At 41.5% G+C, this 16194-nt stretch overlaps 5 protein-coding genes across 5 annotated transcripts; all 5 read right to left on the reverse strand.

The window, feature by feature from the left end:
* Positions 1-6808: 6808 nt before the first annotated feature.
* LOC149947720 (uncharacterized) lies at positions 6809-7321 on the reverse strand. The gene has a single exon (XM_090170949.1). It carries the CDS (start codon positions 7319-7321, stop codon positions 6809-6811), a length of 513 nt encoding a protein of 170 aa, XP_090027075.1.
* Positions 7322-7329: 8 nt separating this feature from the next.
* On the reverse strand, positions 7330-8654 carry LOC149947721 (uncharacterized). The gene is made up of 3 exons (XM_090170950.1): positions 8230-8654; positions 7822-8173; positions 7330-7770 (listed from the first exon to the last, which is right to left on the reverse strand). Exons 1-3 carry the CDS (start codon positions 8652-8654, stop codon positions 7330-7332), a joined length of 1218 nt encoding a protein of 405 aa, XP_090027076.1.
* A 166-nt stretch (positions 8655-8820) lies between these two features.
* On the reverse strand, positions 8821-9597 carry LOC149947722 (uncharacterized). The gene has a single exon (XM_090170951.1). The coding sequence runs from the start codon at positions 9595-9597 to the stop codon at positions 8821-8823; it is 777 nt and encodes a 258-aa protein (XP_090027077.1).
* Positions 9598-9758: 161 nt separating this feature from the next.
* Positions 9759-10664, reverse strand: LOC149947723 (uncharacterized). Its single transcript, XM_090170953.1, has one exon. The coding sequence runs from the start codon at positions 10662-10664 to the stop codon at positions 9759-9761; it is 906 nt and encodes a 301-aa protein (XP_090027079.1).
* A 94-nt stretch (positions 10665-10758) lies between these two features.
* Positions 10759-11964, reverse strand: LOC149947724 (uncharacterized). Its single transcript, XM_090170954.1, has one exon. The coding sequence runs from the start codon at positions 11962-11964 to the stop codon at positions 10759-10761; it is 1206 nt and encodes a 401-aa protein (XP_090027080.1).
* Positions 11965-16194: the final 4230 nt, after the last annotated feature.

The raw sequence follows: 16194 nt of genomic DNA on the forward strand, positions 1-16194 counted from the left end.
GGCTCCAACCGATATTGCATGAAATTGAACAATTTAATGTAAACTTTAATAAGCCTTTAGTTAACTGTGATAACCAAGCCGCTATTGCCCTCTCGAGAAATAATATAGAGAATCAACGTACAAAGCATATAGATATAAAGTTTCATTTTGTTTGGGAAAATATAGAAAAGAAAACATTTGATTTAAAATATGTAAAATCTATTAATAATGTCGCGGATATATTAACCAAAACTTTAAATAAGACATGTTTTATGAGCTGTTTAAATATGTTACAATTACGTCGTTAAACATTATCTGCCAAAGAGGGGGAGTGAAAAGATGAGGTAAAATTAAATATTAGCTTTGTCATAAAGTTGTTTAATGACGTTCACAGTCTATTTAAATTGGCCGCCATCCAAATTGATGACGTCATATTTTGGCGCGGTTTTTTGTTATCGCGTAGCATGCGTAGTTGACCCCAGTTTTTTAGACTAGCTTACGTTTGATGCAGTTGGGTCATTGCACTCCCTCTCCATCGAGTATGGTTGTAATTAGTTAATACTTGATATTTATTAATTTATTCGTTATGTTAAATTATAGTTTTAAATAAACACATTATGTTTTATCCTCCGTATTTATTGAACCCTACTTCAGATAGCATTAATATGCTCTCTAAACCTAATGGAGACCCACCACTGTTATGAATCAATTGGTTGATAATGAAAAAGCATTATCTAATAATAAAGAAAATAGGTTTAATAAAAGGTAAAATATATAATAATAACAAATTACAAAACTAACTTAGCATGGAAAAATCTAAATAGGTACTAACAGACAGTATTGTCTGTCTCATTTTGAATAACAGCCCTATGACGTAATGCTCTTCACATATGAGTTTATTATTGGTTGATTCAAAATGGCGGGAAATATGAATGTCAAAGCTATTAATAATAATGGAGATCTATGTAACAATGTTAAGAGTATGGGATAGGCTTTATAGAGAAAAATGTAGATATGAAAATCTTGGTTTGAGCCATGCACTAGCAGATCATCTGACACAAACGAACAGAGTAGCGCCATTACATTACTGGATACCCTCGTATAAACCTCTATTTTAGGGAAGTAGCTTATTAGGAGGATAGCATAACATAGAAGGTTCATTAAATATTTGGCTTTTATCAAGCTGTAGCATACAGTGATGTTTCTCTCTTGATCCGACAAAATTGGTACTGATAGGCAGCTCGCAGCGAACCATGTCATCATTTCAATCACATCTCTTTGCACGTCACGACAATCACTAACCTTTATATTGCTTTGCTCCAAATGACTCACTAGGGGGGTTGCTTAACGTAACATTACTTTTTAATATCAAAGGGGGGAGGTGCAAATCTTAAGTTACTTTTAGGTTCAATGGGGGGCTAAAGTTAGAACTCCACCCGAAATAAAATCCTGGTTTCGACGAATCAGATCCTGCTCTTTTAGCGTTTTCCATTGGGAACCTCCGAGCACTCCCGAAGTGCTCCAAAATCAAAATCGTATTCCATTGGGAAAAAAGGGGCAACTCCGAGAGGGAGGATCGTCTTCCATTGACCAAGGTACTCCCTCCCGGGGTGCTCCCAACTGCCCCATCTCAAGAGTCTAATGCTCCGAAAAAGTTTCGTATTTTATTGGGAGTTACCAGGCCGAATCCTCTGAGCTCCTCCTACAGAGAGCAGTGACGTCATTCAACAAATCCGGATCACACTCGGAGGTTCCCAATGGAAAACGCTATTAGCTACCCAGACGGGGCTTTTTTAGGTCTAATGGCTGTGGTAGCATAATGAACCTCTGCTGGAAGTGCTAAGTTGGACTATACGAAACCAACTTCCACTCAATAAAAATTAGCAAAGGTATTAATTATAGGCGGTTTTCTACGTGTATGCGCTTTTTCGCATTCTTTCAGTAGTTCTGGGACTCCCAAACTAAAACTCACTGCTAGATCTTATATAAGGGACGACAGGAGACATGACACATGACTAGGAGTTCACAGCCGGACGCTTTTCCCAACGCGCGCTGTCAACGTAAGATGCATCTTTCCCTTCTCTAACTTTTACCCCTCAAACCGTGGTATCTCCAGTCTCGGAGACGGACACGAGATGAAATATTTTAGTGACGCTCTCTCTGACTGGGTTATAGAGCCGCCTCAGCGTGAGCCCGCGACAAGGGTTTTTTCTCCCAGAGGGCGCAATGTTGATAGTATAGTATCTCACGCGAAGGCCGAGAAAACAAGTGGGCCCGGCAGTCCCAAATAATAGTTTCACACGAGCCAAGCTTTACGAACACAACGAATAGTAGTATAACCGGTAACGGAAACATGAACATTTAAATAAACGGTCAAGAAAAACCGCTCGAAATATTTTTGTGGGAAATATGGGATCCGCTCGAAATTTGTTTGTGGGAAACTGGGAAATATAGGGGTGATAATTACAAAAATGACCCAGAGTGGTTGGGCTAAAGGGCTACAAAACAAACAGAAGCGATTTCACCACGTTTAAAGATGTACTTATGAAAACCCATGACGCCCCCTCCCCTCCCTTCACACCTGGGGGCTCTGGGAAGGTGATAGTTCCCAAATTCCACAGAATTCCTGGGCTCAAAAGAGTCGCCATATCTTACCCTACCCTACCCTCCCCCCCCCCCCCCGAATGGAAGCGAGAGGCAAGCGCTGTTGCGGAAACCGTGTGCGAACGAAAACGCCAGAAGATCGCCGACTTGCTAGGTTGTTGGCTGTCGAACGCGCGTGCATTTTAGGGACGAAGATCTGGTATAACTATAGGAGGATATGGCTAGCTTTCTACGGCCTTTCCCTCTGGTTTAAAACGCGAGCGTAGGAGGACTATACCGTGGCGTAAGAGAACGACGTTATTGCGGACGGTGAGAATCCTACCGTGGCGTAAGAGAACGACGTTATTGCGGACGGTGAGAATCCTACCGTGGCGTTAGAAAACGGCGTGTTTGCGAACGGCGGCGGCGGCGGGGACTGTAGCGGCTACGGGATTTTTACTCTAGCCTATACTAGGCTCGTGTAAAACTAAAAAGAGAACGCCAGAGAGAAAATTCAAGGGGTGGGTAGAAAACGGGATTTGTGTTTACGACGCCGGGGCCCATTCACCGCGGCAACCGCTGTCAACTCCTAGTGACGATAATACTTCATCGAGCGATCTAGAGAAGAGACTAATAGAGTAATGGCAGTGTGACGTCACGGCACGTCACCCGTGCTTTTTCCTATAGATAAAAAAACGCGACCAAAATGGCGACCATGGTCAAAGCTACGGAGTGCCATTACTCTATCATTACAGAGAAGTTCTAAATTCAGCATCAGATTCCTGACCTTAGAACAAGTTTTTTACGGTTAATTTTAATTACCAAATCAATAAATTAAAAGAGTTCAGATAATTTCAGTGACCACCTGTAAACCTCGGGCTCGCGTAAAATGCAATTTGGGTAAGAAAATTAATTGGATAGTAAGTAGATACTTTTCGCTTTTTATGGGATTTCGGAGTATTGTAAGAACTAAGAAGAGTAACGCAATGACGTCATTATACTCCGCTTCTTTGATGCCGTATAGTTCGAGTCTGGTCAGATAAGCAGACGATTTTATCAGTTTATTCTCTTTACAACTCCTTTTCACAAGTTGTAAAAAGTGTAACCCGTTACTCTTACCTTGACAGTCCTACACTCTACACTTACCGCCCCAAAAACGATTCAAATCCGGAAATAGTAACGCCATCTCGTGTCTGAAATCGACACTATGGTTTTTTAATATAGTTTTTAAAAATTGCGATTGTCAGTAAAATTGGTCCTCAGATTATTTTATTCGGAATTTAATAGGATTTGTCATTGTTTAAGCCGTAATTTTTTTATATCGCATAGGTAAATAGTAATTAGCTTTACATTAATAAAAATTCAACAGTTGGATTTAATTATTATTATTATAAAAAAAAACTTTACCCGATGAAAACATTTTAAGTACTAACAAGATGTCACAGACATTTAAGTACACACAATCCCACTGATGTATTAACTTAATAAACCCAAGAGGAATGTTATCGGAAAAGAATTATTCGATTTACCTGGTTTTGGAAATAAGGTGGCGAAACGCGAACACGTTCATTTAAATTAATTTTTATAAAAACCAAGTTTTTCGAGTTACCTGGTTTTGGAAATAAGGTGGCGAAACGCGAACACGTTCATTTAAATTAATTTTTATAAAAACCAAGTTTTTCGAGTTACCTGGTTTTGGAAATAAGGTGGCGAAACGCGAACACGTTCATTTAAATTAATTTTTATAAAAACCAAGTTTTTCGAGTTACCTGGTGGCAAATGCCCCACTTCTCGGGCTCCGATCCCAAAAATTACTAAAATCCCGTCGAGGCTATAATAGTGCCTACCGATCTCAATCGCCTTTGTACCACTAACGTACGGCAGCTGGTCAAAAAAAATATTTAGTGGCACACTTATGCTTAACTTCAGGGCATAACAAATATTTAGGGTCACACTTATTTTTTACGCGCCTGTTCATACGTTATTCTTATTGCAGGCAGGCTTTCAATGGAATGCGAATATAGCTTCAGCGCGTAAAGAATTCAGGTATGACGCGAAATGGCTAATTAACTCACTTAAAATTAGGCCTAACTTTTTCCAACGCGGCTGCAACCTAAGCTGGAATAGGCCTAGAAGTAACAAAACTGGTGATTTTTGATCAAATCTTACTTACCTACTTACTGTCGTACGACGTGCGTAAAAAGGGCGTTAAACGTGCGTAAAACGTTGGGGGTCACACTTATTGTTACTTCTGGGAACACGTTGAAAGCTCGGCGCGAACGGCCTTGAAAAATGCGAGAGGGAAACTGGCGTTTAGAACTCTATAGACACGCGGATTTACCATGTCGGAAGTCGCGGGGGTCCGTATACGCTGTCCAAAAAACCTCACTTAAAATTAAAATTAAGCAACGTAATTGCAAATCTAGGTTTAAGGGAAACCACAGCTATTCAAAAATATAACTCTCATGAAAATCGGACTTAAATTAAAGAACGTTATGTAGACTTTTAGGCGAAAATATAAAACCGCGAAAATTGGGGTCCCGTAAATTAACCAGGAAACTATACTTAAATTTAATATTTACTGATATAACTGAAGTTGTATATCCGCTGAATCCTAACCTAACCAAAAATATATTTTTTAACGTTATCGGACTTAATTTTAAATAAAATATCAACCACACAAAGCGAAACCACAAAAAATAGTAAATTGGGCATTTGCCCAACTTCTCGGGCTCCGATCCCAAAATTACGAAAATCCCGTCGAGGCTATAATAGTGCCTATCGATTGAGATATCGCCTTTGTACCACTAACGTACCGCGAGCAATCGTGTGTACGGCAGCGGCGGCGGCTACACAGTAGGTGATCGTAATACACACAAATCCCTAAGGATTGTGTGTAAAAACAGAAACGTGATGCAAAAAATTCATTAGATTTCGCGGCGCCAAAAAACTGCCCGTCTGCTCGCCGAATTGAATCGTTTCCGCTTATGCCTAGTTCTGATTTCGTCCGCTAGGACCGATGGCGTTTGAATCAAACTTATTTTCGAAGAGAACTATCCCTGTGAGTTATGGTTAATCCATGCCTTGACGAATAGTAATTATCTTTACCAGAACAAGCAAATAGTTAAATTTACGTAAAAAAGAGTAGCCCTAAAATCCTGGAACAGACGAATAGTTTATGATGTAGAGAAATTCTCAGCCCCGGAACAGGCGAATTATTCGTTTTAGGATTAAAAGACTACACCTTTAGTCCGAGAACAGGTATTAATAATAATACTTTATTGTCAGGATAGAGAAAGTGAAATACACTTATTTGGCTCCTGAGTACGCACTTATATTACGTATACCAAGCATTAAAAAACAATATTAACATAAAACAAAATAATACAAAACAAGATTACCAACACAAGACAGAGATATAGATAAAAAACAAACAAAGGGGATAATATGAAAACTAAGCGGAACAGTATACAAATTTTGTACAGACAAGAACAGGTGAATTGGGGAAGCTAAAGAGATTAAGCGGTACATAATACAACACACTATACAATAATATAAAACTAAATCAGATATTTACAAGGGGGAAATAGGGAATGACTAGAAGATCCAGCCCCGAAACTTGTCCAAACGTGATTTAAAAGAACCAACCTAAGATTAGTTTTGACGGCAGAGGGGAGCTCATTCCAGTGGTTTATAATACGTTGAGTGAAAAAGACCCGTCTGGTTAAACAGCTCCACCTGATTTTGTACAGGGTTGGTGCTTTTACTTAATTGTAAAGAACTGGTCGGCCGTCAAGTCATAGAAACCATGGACAATCTTAAAAGTTTCAATGAGGTCAGTTCGAAATCGGCGATCAGAAAGGGACAAAAGGCCCAGGCGCTTAGGATATGGGAGGGTACGCAAACCCGGGTGTCACGTCTTTCGCTGGATCATAAGTGGACTGGTGACATAGCTGTTTGGAAATGACTAGACAGGCAATTACTTTTAACGAAATTTATTTTCTTAACTCTTTCATTGAGTTGCGTTAAAGATACAACATTTTGTATGGAAAAATATGATGAATACTACAATTGAAACTGGGTTTATTAAAAAAAGTATTGAGTTCGACCTTATCTTATCAAGATAATAAACATTAATTTAAACTAACGCTTATTTCTTTTAAATTAAACCTTTTTAGAGTGTTTCTATTGTTTTTTTTTATGTTTACGTAATCGCAACATCCTCCGCCCGATGGACAATGATTGTTCATGACGCTTCGCTGATTTCTAAGTTGTATAGGTGTTGAACGGATCTTTTTGCTGTGACGCCACCAGGTAGCCTTAGACTGCACGCTCGAACCTTTCCATCACGTCCAGGAAAGACTTCGGTAATACGTCCGATACGCCATACTTGTCGAGGTAATTTTTCATCGCCCAAGAGTACGACATCGTTCACCTTGAAAGGAACGGTGCTGGTTACTGCTTTGCTGCTGTGGGCCGAGCGAAGTTCTAGTAGGTAGTTGTTGCGCCAGCGATGCCAGAAATGGTTCAGAACGGCTTGACGATGTTTAAGTCGCTGAATCAGCCGTCTCTCGTTGCCGTTGACGTCTGGTCTCTTGAAGGAATGATCGGGAATCGAAGTGGCTCGTTGACCAATGAGAAAGTGTGAGGGAATCAATGGGAATGGCTCGTTTGGGTCGGTGTCGTTGTACGTCAACGGTCTTGAGTTGACGACTGCCTCAATTTCAGTTAGACTCGTTGCTAGTTCTTCGAAGGACATTGCATTATTCAGGTCTTCACGGAACGGACAAGCCGTTCCCAAAAACCGCCCCACCAGGCAGCGTACTCTGTGATATATCTCCATGCTATTCCCTTGTGGCCCAGATATTCTTGAAACGGCTTTTCTTCGATATTCCGGTAAAGTTTTTCAAGATCTCGGTCGGTTTTCTTAAAGGACTTTGCATTATCAGAATATACGTTTGAACAAATTCCTCTTCGAGCCACAAATCTTCGGAAAGCCATCATAAACTTGTCGGCGCTCATATCAGACACCAACTCCAAGTGAATGGCTCGGGTTACTCCACAAGTAAAGAGAGCGATGTAGACCTTCTTGGAACCTTCCAGCCTTGCAGTTTTTAAAGGACCGGCGAAGTCGATTCCGGTGGTCGCAAAAGGAGGCGCCTCGTTGACTCTTTGGAAAGGCAGGGGGGCGGCAATTTGATCTCCAGCCTTGACGCTGAAACGCCGACAAACCGTACATCATCCAATTATCCTCTTCACCATCTGACGACCTTGAAGTATCCAGTAGCTATCCCTTAGTTGCGTCAAGGTAGCATTTAGACCTCCGTGCATCATGGCGCAATGGCTTTCTTTTACTAAAAGCTCGGAAAACCTGTGTTTTGATGGTAGAAGGTATGGATGTTTGACTTGATATTCAAGATTTGAGTTCTGCAAACGTCCTCCGACTCGAAGCATGCCATCTTGTAGAAATGGACAAAATTGAATGATTTTTGAGTTCTTCAGCAAACACGCGACTTCCTCTAGAAATGACTCTTGTTGTACTTGACGTATCCATTTTTTACGAGAATTTTCTATTTCTTCTGTTGCTAGGGGACCAGTTCTTCTTTGGCTCCTTGTATTGTTTCGCCAACGTAGAATCCAGGAAGTTACTCGAAGTACTCGAGTTACTGAGCTGCATTTTTGGGTTCACTTTCTTGCACGAGACCGGGCATTTGAATAGTTCGCCTCTCTTCTTCTACTTCTTGATTGTCGTTGGAAAACTTCGAATTTCTCGGCCACGTCCATTTTTCTTGTAGAAGCGATGGAGGTCCATTCCACCAGATTCTGTTTGACATGAGTTCGTTTACGGAGCATCCTCGGGACGGCAGATCCGCGGGATTGGTCTTTCCAGCGCAGTGACCCCAGGACGACGGCTCTGTTAACTTGTGAATTTCGGCAATCCTGTTTGCTAAGAAAGGTTTCCATTCTCTAGCCAATCTTTGGATCCATTGAACGACGATGGTGGAGTCGGTCCAACAATAGTAAGTGGTGATCTCGCCGTTAAAAACGCCCAACAAATAACTCAGTAATCGAGAACCAACCAATGCTTCCATCAGCTCCAGACGAGGTATTTTTAATTCTTTTATTGGAGCGACTCTGGTTTTTGATGAAAGCAGACTGAGCCCCAATCTTTCTGGTAACTGTCTCGTATCTTAGGTATGCTCCATAAGCTTGCTTGCTTGCGTCGCAGAATAGATGGATTTCTTTCGAGATGATTCTTTATTCACAATCTTGATAGTACCATCGTGGGATCGAGACATGACGTAAATCATCGAGTTCGTGACACCATTTATTCCATTCCTCTGTTAGAAAACTTGGCAGTTCAGAATCCCAGTCCAAGCCAGCCAGCCATAGCTTCTGAAAGAGACATTTAACACGTACCAAGAATGGAGACAGGAAACCAACGGGATCGAAAACTCGAGCCGCCGCTTGCAAAACACTTCTCTTCGTATTTTTTCTTGTCTTCAGAAATTCTTGGAGAGTCGATACGTCAAAGACCAGAGTATCTGCCTCAGAATTCCAGGAGATGCCGATGACCTTGAGGGGCAGCGGGGATTTTTCCAAATTCGGGACCAAAGATTTATCTTCTTGAACTCCTTGGTCTTTCCAATGTTTTACTAGCTCCTCAGAATTCGATGTCCATTTTCTCAAATTCATTCCAGCTTGTGAGAGAATGTCCTTGGATTGATGGTAAAGTATCTTCGCTTCTTCGACATTCGGCTTTCCTGATATGAGATCGTCCACATAGATACTTTTTTCGAGTTCTTTTATTGTCTCAAGATACTGGTTCTTATACCGGTCGAAGTGATACTTCAATACTGCAGCCAAGTGAAATGGACTTGAACAGACCCCGAACAAGACCCTTGTCATGCGCAGGTGAATGAATTTTACGGGTTCGCTTCCCTTTGGTAGGGACTTGATCCAAAGAAATCTCGTGAATTCACGGTCTGGTACAGCCTGCGTTATCATCAAGAACGCTTTCTCGATGTCTGCCATGAGAGCTATTTTGTTTCTTCGGAAACGGATGAGTAACGCTAGTAAGTCGGGATTCAAGTTCGGCCCAGGGTTAAGTAGAGAGTTCAATGATGGACATCATTTTTCTTGCGCCGCTGCGTCAAAGACGATACGAAACTTCGTTGTCTCTTTATCTTCTCGTATTACAGGAAAATGCGGTATGTAGTACTTCGGCGCTGGTATAATGTAGGGTTTCTCTGACATTTCTTCACGAGACCTTGCATGCGTCGACTGGCCAATGCGAAATTACTTCCAAGTTGTTCAACTTGATCTTCCTTCCATAGTAATTTAACTTCATATCGTTCGTCATGAATCTTGATATTAGAATTATGCTTCAGGATTAACTCTTCATCCGTTCTTGATATAGATTCTTTATCCAGGATCCCTAAGGACTCAAGCTCCCAGAACGCCTTTAGACTCATCTCGTCTTTTTCTTCTTCCTCTTCAACTGTCGAATTCATCACGACGACACCCTGAGAAAATACGTTCGAAGACATCAGAGTTGGTCCTTGAACTGCCCATCCTAGTCGACTTTCCAAAGCGACGAGAGAGTCCGTCAATCTGTGAATCACGCCGGTGACTATCTTCCAATAGTAGTCCCCTGCTATTAGCATAGACAGCTCTCTTCTTACAGGTTGACCATTTACTTCGGACTTGTCCGCCAATTGGATACCTCTCTTCGCCATTGTTTCTCTGATATCGTTATCTGGCATACCGATAACTGCTCCTAGGATCTTCGGGCTCTCGAATACGGACATCTCGATACTACTTGTCGGATCATTCAGGCCCCGTAGAAGGACCTTGACTTTCCTTCTGGTCGATGCTGTTGATTTCTCTGTTTCGAAACCCCCAATGGTGATGGTACCTTCTCCAATGATTGGCAATTGAAGTCTTTCGACTACGTCTTTAGTTATGAAGGACCTCTGAGCGCCGTTATCCAAGAGACATCGTATCGGCTGTTTTCCATTAATCCCTTCTGCGTATACAACGATTGTTTGAAGGAGTACTTGCTGACCGTGAAAAACTTGCGTCGGACAGCTCGCCGCCATAGATATCAATTCATTATTTTTCTCAGACGATTGTAGTTCTTTTTCCGAAGTTCTTGGTTTTTCTCCATGAATGTGATGTCGCCTTTGGCATTTCTTACATCTGTTTTTTTGATTTACAGCGTCGAGCGGTATGTCTCGGTTTAAGACATAGAAAACATCTATCTTGATGGGTCAGCAACTCCATCTTCCGTTCCAGCGTTGCACTCGTGCAGTCTTCCGGCTTGTGATCGCTATTGCAATAACAACAGGTATCTGCATCAGCTACAGCTACGTTCAGGATCGACGCTGTGGGTATTTTGCTTCTCATTGGAAATGCGCTCGATCTGGAGGTCCCGACATCAGCTCTTGAATGGAATCTTACTTTCTTAGCGTCGTCACTATGGTCTCGTATTGGCCTATTAAGCACTGCAGCTCGTTCTCGGCACTCCACTTCTTTTCTCAAGTACTCCATCAGAACGCTTGCATCGTATTCATCATCGGCCTCGTCCAATTGTCTTGAATACTCCAGCGCCATATCGTGAGGGAAAAGCTGAATTACGATGTGACAAAAAAGATATCCGTAACTTGCTTGAGGAATTCCTAATGCTTCGAGACACTTGACCTGGACATCACATGTATCATAGAGTGACCTCAATCCGGAAATGTCCGTGGATCTTCTGATCGGATCTAATCTGGTTATTTTATCCAGATGACTACTGATGGCCACTCCTTTTCGTCCGTATCGTTTCTCCAATAGTTCGACAGCGACGATGTAGTTTTCTTCTGTAAGCGGAAGTCCAGATATCGTGTTGAGAGCTTTTCCTTCCATATAGGATTTCAAGTAGACGAACTTGGTAATGTTTCCGATGCCATTTTTTCCGTGGATAGCTGCGCTAAACTGATCCCAAAAACTTCGCCATTGCGTAGGGTCGCCATTAAACTGCGGTATCGTTACTCGAGGGAGGTTGACCATGATTTTTCCTTGGTTTTCGTCATAATTCTCCTTGATATTCTCTTTTCGGGATACTTCCTCTTCTTCTAGGTCTTGAAAGAATTTCTCTAGCGTGGTCTGCCTTTCAATGATCGCTTCTCTGTATTTTTCTACTTCGTCGATTTCGTTCCCCAATAGGTCTTCAGGTACCAGCGGTTCTAGTTGCTCGTCTTTGTAGCTCAACTTGTCCCTCTTCTCTGAGAGTTGCTTTAATAATTGCCGTAGCCGGTCCTCGTTCCGTTCTTGTTGACTCCATTCGTCATCGATCTTATTCATAATGGCGTCTGTCCTTGTCCTTAAAGTTGCTCTTGCTTTCACCAATCGCTCCATGGTCTGGTTCTTGTTTCTTCACCGTCCAAGCTAATAGACTTTGCGTTCTTCTTAAGTGGCTCCGCAAGGATACGTTGAAGGATCTTAAAACGTGAATCTTCCTATTGAACTTGTACTTGGTTACGTTCTTCCCGGGTTTCGGCGCCAATTTGTCACGTCTTTCGCTGGATCATAAGTGGACTGGTGACATAGCTGTTTGGAAATGACTAGACAGGCAATTACTTTTAACGGAATTTATTTTCTTAACTCTTTCATTGAGTTGCGTTAAAGATACAACATTTTGTATGGAAAAATATGATGAATATTACAATTGAAACTGGGTTTATATACAGCTGATTAAAAAAATATTGAGTTCGACCTTATCTTATCAAGATAATAAACATTAATTTTAACTAACGCTTATTTCTTTTAAATTAAACCTTTTTAGAGTTTTTCTATTGTTTTTTTTTTGTTTACGTAATCGCAACACCGGGACTAGTTTCGTGGCTTTCCTCTGCACCCGTTCCAATCTATCAACGTCTTTAACAAGGTGAGGAGACCAAATGCTCGAGCAATAGTCGAGATGAGGACGGACATAAGCACTATACAAAATCTTAAACGATTTAGCACTAAAAAAAGAGAAAAATCGCTTTAATAGATAAAGGACTCTCATTCCCCTGGCAGAAGCAGCTTTGCTGTGAGTGTCCCCCAACATTCTGTCCGAGAGCATCACTCCCAAATCACGAATGATATTTTGAGATTCGATTAGTCTGCCACCAAGACGATACTGGAAGAGGGGGTTGCTACTCCCACAATGCAGAACTAATGATTTGGTGGAGTTGAAACTCATACTGTTCGAGCCCACCCAATAATCCAATGCATTGACATCGGTTTGAAGTAAAAGAGCATCAGACACTGAGGTAATTCCACGGCCAACCTTGCTGTCATCAGCAAAAAGTTTCAAAAACGACCCCTTGACCACAAGGGGGAGATCATTGACAAAAATGACAAAAAATGTGGGGCCCAAAACAGACCCCTGGGGAACGCCACTAGTGACCGAGCACCAGGACGAGCCATGAAGAACAACACGCTGAGACCTATTACTTAGGAAATCAGCAATCCAGTTAACAATGATTGGGGGAACCTCTAAGAGCTCCAATTTGCGAATAAGTAGGGAGTGGGGGAGTGTGTCAAATGCTTTTTGTAGGTCTAAGTAAATAAGGTCAACGGCGTCCCCATTATCAAGACAGCGCGTGACAGCCTCCATAGTCGAGAGCAGATTCGTGAAGCAGGAGCGTCGGAGGAGAAAGCCATGTTGGTCATTTGAAAAGAACGACCGTTTTGAAAGGAATGAAACAAGAGTGTCACGAACATGTTTCGAGCTCTTTACTGGGGAGACAGGTCAAACTAATACTCGAAAATTGTCTACCGAGCAGGTATTGGGGGACTTTTTGATGGCAGTGACGTTTGCCTGTTTCCAAATGTACGGTAGCCGACCCGACGCAATAGAGAGTGTAAATATCGATAACAGAGGGGATGCAAGAATGGAAGCGCCCTCTTTGAGAAGACGGGGATGAAGATCATCCGGCCCAGGGGATTTACTAATGGATAATCGATTAAGATAACGCTTTACAGTGGCATAAGTAAGACCAAAGTCTGTGGGGCAAGAAACTTCATACGTGGAGGGATTGTAGTCAATAGACGAGAAAAAGTCTCCCAACAGGACCGCTTCAGGATGAGACTCAACCGAAAAAACAGATTGGAAGAAACTGTTCAGGGCCTCCACAATTTCAGACGGGTCACGGATGACCGTCCCAGCCGAGTTCTCAACCACTATTAATGGTATTTTAGGCTTAATGGAGCGTGCTAGGGATGACATTAACTAACTGAGCCTCATACTGGAATTTAGAAGAACGAATGTGATTGGTAAGAAGGTTCCGTTTGGTCGCGAAAGCGTGCCTAGTCAAAACAGACGGGGAGAGACGAAATGCTCGAAACGCGGCACGCTTTTCCCTAATTAAATCAACGGTGTCAACTGTCCACCACGGTTCCCGACGAAGCCCTGAGCGCTTATGGGGTGACGGAGCCACTGTGGGGATACTATCGCCGCGAGCCTCATCGACAAGGCGTAAAAAGGTAGACATCATATCATCGAGAGAGGGGGAATTATGAACTGCAGACCAGTCTTCGTTAAAAGGGAACCGCGAAAAAGATCGAAATTTCCACGGTTATAAACAAAACGTACAGGCAAGGTCGAAGAACTAGGGAATGCATTCACCTACTTTTCGCTTGTTCTGGAACAAAGGGAACACGAAATTAAACTATTCGGTTTTCTTGGTGGGGATAATTATTCTACACCGTGAACTATTCGTTCAGCGTATTTGGGCTATTCTTTCTACTCCTCAAAAGCGGGAGTAAAGAATGTAAACTGATAAAATCATCTGTTGCTCTAGAAATTATCTGGTTAAATAGCCACAGGCAGCCGTTTTAGGAAAACGTTTTTACTCCAACTTGAACTATTCGCCACCACAGAATCGAAGTAAAATGACGTTATGAGATTACTATTCTTACCGTACTCCGAAATACCAGAACATGCGAAAAGCTTCCATTTTTTGGTGGCTGCGGTAGTCAGAGAATGAAAGGTCAGAATGATAGTCTTTATTTTCGTCTATATAACATTAGTACTGTTAAAATGTGCACTTTTTTTTAATTAACTCTGACCCTCGGCGAGGAGTCTAGGCTCTCGTCTTTGGACGGGGGAAAACTAAACATGGACGTGCCCAACAAAATGCCTCGAGTTAATTTTTTCCACTATCCTGCTCAAACGCAGCGATTTACTAATTTTTGACCGAGTTCCCGATTTCAACACATCACTGGATCAGGGGGTAGAAACGTACGCGAAATGCGTTGTCTCAAGCGATTCCCTAGTGGGAGAGGTGGGGGTGGAAGTTTAGTCTGAAAAGTTTCAGCGGGTTCGTCTGCTTCGGTATCTGGACCTCGTTCGGGCCTCGGGCTAAAAATGGATCACGCTTATTGTCAAAAGAAACAACCCAAATCTAAAAAGTCGAATGGTTAGTATTACAATTTTAATTATCATCTATGTAGTCATAAATTGTTTGTTTTAAATATAATTTCAGGGGTAAACTTTAAAAAATGCTTCAAAATTAATATCTTTGCCCAAAGAAGAGATTGAATCTCCTGATTTACCTTTAGTAAATGCTTAATTTCAAATGTTTTCTATATTTTTATTCTTTTTAAACAGCTTTGCTTAGACAAAAATTAGGGCAAATCCAATAAAAATGATGACAAATGAAGTATTCCATTACTTGTCCATATTTACAATTGAAGGCACCAACGTATTAATAAACTTCGCTATAATTTCAATTTAACCCAACCATGAGGACCCAACTAAAGATGATTTGTGATAGTTCTTACAACTCTTATTTAGTTTACACCTTGGTAAAATAAAATAAACCTCAGTTTAATATTATATCTGGTTAATGTAACTTAAAACAAATACCTTTGAAATCCAATCAGTAAAATAAAAAAAATTTACGCTTCAAATCCAACTTGGTCAAACCCTCGGGCATCGTCCTCCAGTCCCGATTTTCTTTTGTTTAGAATGCCAGCAGCCAGCACCGACCGCGGATACGAGATTTAAAACTGAACCGAACTGAATTTTTCAGACTTTTTACCCCCACGCTATTAAATTGCCCCCCGGGGCCCCCGCAACTAGGGAATCGCGTGGTTAGACGGGAGCCCGTAGGAATCTCGCCGCATTTCCAATCTAGGGTACGTAGTCTAGATTATCTTTGACTGGATCAGGATCGCTCTCCGAGCAAGTTTTATTAAAAAGGGTTTTGAGTTACTTTTTCGAAGGTTTCACAAACTGTATTCCTTAGTCTATGATTAAAGGACCGCAACGGCTTATGAATTTTTTCTTGTGTCCCTAGCCAAACTCCAAAAATAGGACGGGAAAAATCCCGCAATATGATTGACCACAAGGCACCGAAGAGGAGATGTATTAATTTTTTCCAACGCCTGTCTGGCCCTTTAATATAAGTGAGTTTCATCGCATATTGTCGCTCCATAGGCAGTCCATTGTTATAAATTCATAAATGAGAGCTACGCTCCCTTTTTCTTCTATTACTGTTAAATAAGTGTTAGCCTTAATTTTAATAGATAAATTTCACTTTATATTAGAAGTAAACGTTCGTTGATTAGCTACAGATTCACGTTCTAATTTACGCT

This window comes from Leiobunum rupestre, chromosome 4 (genome assembly GCF_980474605.1).
Source record: "Leiobunum rupestre chromosome 4, qqLeiRupe1.1.hap1, whole genome shotgun sequence".
Classification (NCBI taxonomy): Eukaryota; Metazoa; Arthropoda; class Arachnida; order Opiliones; family Sclerosomatidae; genus Leiobunum; species Leiobunum rupestre.

What these genes read in the sequence shown, in the direction of transcription:
- LOC149947720 (XM_090170949.1), bottom strand. Translation starts at nt 7,321, where the DNA reads ATGTCCTTCGAAGAACTAGCAACGAGTCTAACTGAAATTGAGGCAGTC.
- LOC149947721 (XM_090170950.1), bottom strand. Translation starts at nt 8,654, where the DNA reads ATGGAAGCATTGGTTGGTTCTCGATTACTGAGTTATTTGTTGGGCGTT. An exon ending in GAACCCAAAAATGCAGCTCA is followed by an intron (nt 8,174 to 8,229) that starts GTAACTCGAGTA and finishes AAACAATACAAG; the next exon opens with GAGCCAAAGAAGAACTGGTC. An exon ending in TACTTCAAGGTCGTCAGATG is followed by an intron (nt 7,771 to 7,821) that starts GTGAAGAGGATA and finishes TTCAGCGTCAAG; the next exon opens with GCTGGAGATCAAATTGCCGC.
- LOC149947722 (XM_090170951.1), bottom strand. Translation starts at nt 9,597, where the DNA reads ATGGCAGACATCGAGAAAGCGTTCTTGATGATAACGCAGGCTGTACCA.
- LOC149947723 (XM_090170953.1), bottom strand. Translation starts at nt 10,664, where the DNA reads ATGGCGGCGAGCTGTCCGACGCAAGTTTTTCACGGTCAGCAAGTACTC.
- LOC149947724 (XM_090170954.1), bottom strand. Translation starts at nt 11,964, where the DNA reads ATGGAGCGATTGGTGAAAGCAAGAGCAACTTTAAGGACAAGGACAGAC.